Genomic DNA, 4,763 nt, shown 5'->3' on the forward strand with positions numbered 1-4,763 from the left:
GTATAGCACTCAAGGTGAAAGTTCGAAACCACGGAGCAGTTGAAGTGCTCTGCATTATCACACTGTCTTCCCCACAAATATGGATGATGGTCTTCTCTTCAAGACCATTGTCTCATTTCTGAGGATGTGTGAGTTCACAGCATAACAATGCATTACACATGATGACAGGATACTGTGGATCGTTAACGAGTTTGGAGAACTCTCTTTGCACAATGGGTTTACATGTGTTCAAAAACTGAATTGGGTCCCTATACTAAGCAGTCGAGTAAAGGAGATCCACGCTTCAAAAGCACTGCAATCACTGAGTAATTTAAAGGTGATGTGCCACTAACCTGGCGTGTACCTACATTATCAGTTGGAAGGGAGAGAGAACTGCTCCTAATCAGAGGCTCACTACAACTGGTAGTGGGCATCAGCCCAAGATGCTCAAGGGTGGTCCCCAGTGCTGATGGGTCAGATAATTCAGCAGGGAGTGTGCAGTGGCGAGTTGTGGCAGTGAAGTTGCCCGTGATGAAGGACTGAGGCACAGTGATGGTGGTAGTGTCTTCTGCAATGATGGACCAGGTCATGGTAGCCATGCTAGTGTCAATTACGCAGGTGGTATTTCGTAATGTCTGGACCCCTGAGTCCATATCCAGGTGGATTAAGCGCTCTTGTAGAAAAAAAAACAATAGTATTACATTGTAGAGAAAATACTGTGGGTTACATACATACATACATACATACATATATATATATATATATATATATATATATATATATATATATATATATATATATATATAAGCAACTGTAATCGAATAACAAGTTAAAGGTGTATAACATGCACACATAAAACTAAATGTGTACATGTGTTACCGTATTACTCACCAGCATCCTGTGGGCTGGAGCCATTCCAACATGCTTGCCCATGCCTCAGCACTGGAGCAAGCAGTTCTCTAAGTATATGCTTCCCCAAAATTGTCAGTTATGGGTGAGGGAGTAATTTACATCTCAACCCTTAACATAAGGAAAGAAAAAGATTCCACATTGCTCAATACAAGGTTCCAAGCTGCCTCTGCTGCCTTCACCCCTCTATTAAATCCAAAGCGAGTAATATGTCACAAACGTAAGTCTTTTTTCACTTGCGAGTCTGTCTTACACCTCTCGAACAACTTTCATAAGTTTCAATCATGCAAAATCCAATACGTAACTGCAAGATAAATATAGGAACTTTAAATACGGAAATGACAGTTGACAAACACACTGACAGGCCAAAGCCATATTCACCTGACGACGATTTCTGGCGTTAGGCAGCGGATGGCGTACTAACAGCAGCTGGCAGCAGTTATGGGCGTAAACTGTTCAGATCTTGTTGCAGCTGTGGGCTGTGTGATGGAATAGTTTCTGGAAGTCTTTATTATTACAGGTGGATAGAAAGTGAAGTGAATTGTCTTTGAGGCTACACAGACTGGTAACTTCAGCAGTCAACCAAAAAGAATTTAAAAATATAGGGAATAGAGCAGACTCAAACTTGAGACTTCGTATTTACATTGCGCAACGCTTACCACTAGATGATGAGCGGATACAGCGCTCTAACAGCTCTTAAAAAGTGACTGCACATCTTCCAAATACTTCCACATCCCACAGTGTTGCCAGAACATGCATATGGAAGGACTTAGAATTCTGAGGGGCGACCAGTTATACACTGATGTGACAAAAGTCATGGGATACCCCCTGATGTAATATCAGACGTCCTTTTGCCTGGTGTAGTGCAACAGTTCAATGTGAGAAGATTCAGTTTGCCGATTCAAGACCAGGGGAATGCTTTTTTAATCTTTTTTGTTATAAAGCTGTAATTATAGATTTAATCTTTTTCTTTACAGTTTTGTTTAAGAAAAATTTAAAAAGCATCATCTTTGGTCCACAATTTTTTAGGTTTACTGATTTTTCATAATTTTTAGATTTTCTGTTTTCCTATTCCAAAAGTTCAATTTTTCATTTTTAAAAATCTTCCTTATAAATAAGGTAAACCAAATATATATTTCTATTCCAATAAAAGAAAAGAAATTTTCATTTTATTCAAAAAATAAAAATCTAATAAAAAATTTCCCTTAAAGATGGGATATACCAAATCTTATCTTTCTATTCCATCAAGAGAAAATATCATTTTATTTAAAAAAGAAAAATCTAATAAAAATTTTCCCTTACAACTGGCCGGTGTGGGCGAGCGGTTCTAGGAGCTTTAGTAAGGAACCGCGCGACTGCTACGGTTGCAGGTTCGAATCCTGCCATGGGCATGGATGTGTGTGATGTCCTTAGGTTAGTTAGGTTTAATTAGTTCTAAGTTGTAGGGGACTTATGACCTCAGATGTTAAGTCACATAGTGCTCAGAGCCATTTGAACCATTTTTTCCCCTTAGAAATAAGCTATTCAATCCCACTAAAAGAAAATTTCATTTTATTTACAATAAAAAAATTAATAAATTTTTCTCCTTATACATTAGATTTATGAAATTGTGTTACACACTTATTTTTCATTTTAAAAATCTAATATATTTTTTACATTGTAAATAGAAAACAAAATATGTGTTCCAACCCAGAGCTCTTATATACATTACCAGATTTATAGATATATATAACTATGACAATGGATTGAAGAATAAATCTTTAAAAGAGTTTTGAGAAATTTGTAAAAAATATAGAAATTACAATAATTATATTAAAAAATTAATCGGTTTCAATGATAAAATAGTCATAATGATAACGCTAATAATAATGATAATGGTAATAATAATGATAACAAAGTGGAGAATAAATCTTTAAAAGAGCTTCTCATAGACAAATATCAATAAATCAAACAAGAAAACTGTCAGAAAATTTTTTCAGGCCATAACTTTCTAAAACTTGATGATAAAGAATTTAAAAGAACTAAGCAAATTAATACAAACACGTTTGCTTTTTAATCTGGAATAATAATATTTGAAATTTGTAATATCAACAATATTGCAGAACCACAAAACCTTTTAGTCAAATTAAAGAAGAAGTAATCACTAAATTTTAGAATAAGCTGTTATGAAGGAGAATTACAGTTATTATTAGATTTTGTTATAGTTTTAAGAGACCTGAAGAAATACAAGAGTTTAATTTTAAAACAGAAAACCAAATTTTATTAAAAACAACACATTTTGAAAACTATCACGAAAGGTGAACAAAAACATTATTAACTGAAATGGAAAAAATGCAAAGAAAACACTCAGGGTAGGCTTTAGAATTCTATGAATAATTTAGAATTATGTGTTAATAGACATAAACTGGTTTTTGGTTCTTCATGTATCGATTTGCCAAAAGTAATTCTGAAATTAATGTTAAAAATATGATAAAATTGTTTCCTATATTCAGTAAAATGAGCTTTACATCCAGTAAAAGAGCATGTTGACAGGGTTCATAATTGTAAAATAATTGGATTAGAAGTAGAAGAAATTTTTGAAAAAGAAAAAAATTAATTTTCCAGTGCTATTAACAAACAACATTGCACTAGAGAACACCCTATTCAAGATCTTTACAACACTACTGTGCAAGCGTCTTAGAGATATCATCAATGAGAAACTCCCCGATTCACAGTTTGGTTTCAGATGTGGGAGATCAACGACACAAGCTATACAGTCTCTAAACCGATATGGAAATGCACTTAGCGAACCGAATGGGAAAGCTTCATGCAATTCTCATAGACTACACTGAAGTGTTCGACATAATCAACAGATCCATTCTAATGAAGAAACTGGAAACCACTTTAGGTCCTAGACATCACCTGTTGCAAATCATTAGAGATCTTCTCACTAACAACAGGGTGCAAATACATGATGGTACTGATAAGTCCAGCCTGATACAACAAACAGTTGGAGTGTTGCAATGTGACCCACTGAGCCCCTTACTCTTCATCTTAGCTATGGCAGACAACATTGAGACAATAAAACCTGACACTGTAAATCTACTCACGTATGCAGATGACATGGCATTACCCTCAGTTTCTGAGGATGATCTGCAGAAAACTTTCAACCAGTTAGTCTACTGGGCACAAGAAACGACCTATCCTTGAATGAAGAGAAGGCAGTCTCCATGACCTTTAGAAGAGGAGGAAGACCCAGCAGTTTCTATGTTGGAGAGACACTGCTAAAGTAAGTCACCAGTTTTAAGTACCTAGGAGTTACCCTTCAGTCACAGGGAACAGTATTCACAAGCCACATAAACTACAGAGCCAGCGCCCTAACGAGAGCCATAAATGATATCAAGTCAATAGGCAAACTCTCCCTGGAAACAGCCCTACAACTGTCTGTACTCAAAGTTGAACCTGTTGCAATTTATGGATTAGAAAACATATGGATTCATCTGAAGAAGACAGATGTCGAAAAAATAGAGAACTGAAGGTTACTTACTTAAAAAGGGTGCTATATCTCTCCACATTCACACTTTTGCAGCTTGTTTATGAATTGGCCAGAGAGCCCTTCTTCATAGAAGAGCTGTGACTGAAGCACTTGCTACCAGTGATGATAGCTTACCATGATTTATTGATGAAGTACTTGAGAAGAAACACAAGATATGGAACGATTTCTATGTTACAGATGCCATGACAAACCATGAATGGACGCAGAGAGGATACAAACTCTGCCATGTATTGACAAGACTCTCCATGCATCAATTTCATCACAAACCGTGCAACACCCAGAGTTTTCACAACCCCAGCATGAGCTGTATATGTGCAAGGTGCGGTGACCAGTGTGAGAG

At 36.0% G+C, this 4,763-nt stretch overlaps 1 protein-coding gene across 1 annotated transcript; it reads left to right on the top strand.

Annotated features, from left to right (window-relative positions):
- Positions 1-3,309: 3,309 nt before the first annotated feature.
- LOC124555960 lies at positions 3,310-4,077 on the top strand. Its single transcript, XM_047130008.1, has 3 exons — positions 3,310-3,400; positions 3,493-3,615; positions 3,674-4,077. The coding sequence occupies exons 1-3, from the start codon at positions 3,310-3,312 to the stop codon at positions 4,075-4,077; spliced, it is 618 nt and encodes a 205-aa protein (XP_046985964.1).
- The last annotated feature ends 686 nt before the right edge of the window (positions 4,078-4,763 follow it).

Source organism: Schistocerca americana, chromosome X, assembly GCF_021461395.2.
Source record: "Schistocerca americana isolate TAMUIC-IGC-003095 chromosome X, iqSchAmer2.1, whole genome shotgun sequence".
Lineage (NCBI taxonomy): Eukaryota > Metazoa > Arthropoda > Insecta > Orthoptera > Acrididae > Schistocerca > Schistocerca americana.

Coding starts and splice junctions, on each gene's coding strand:
- LOC124555960 (XM_047130008.1), top strand. CDS start 3,310: ATGTATCGATTTGCCAAAAGTAATTCTGAAATTAATGTTAAAAATATG. Junction 3,401..3,492: donor TAAAATGAGCTTTACATCCA/GTAAAAGAGCAT, acceptor TTAATTTTCCAG/TGCTATTAACAAACAACATT. Junction 3,616..3,673: donor TTCACAGTTTGGTTTCAGAT/GTGGGAGATCAA, acceptor AAATGCACTTAG/CGAACCGAATGGGAAAGCTT.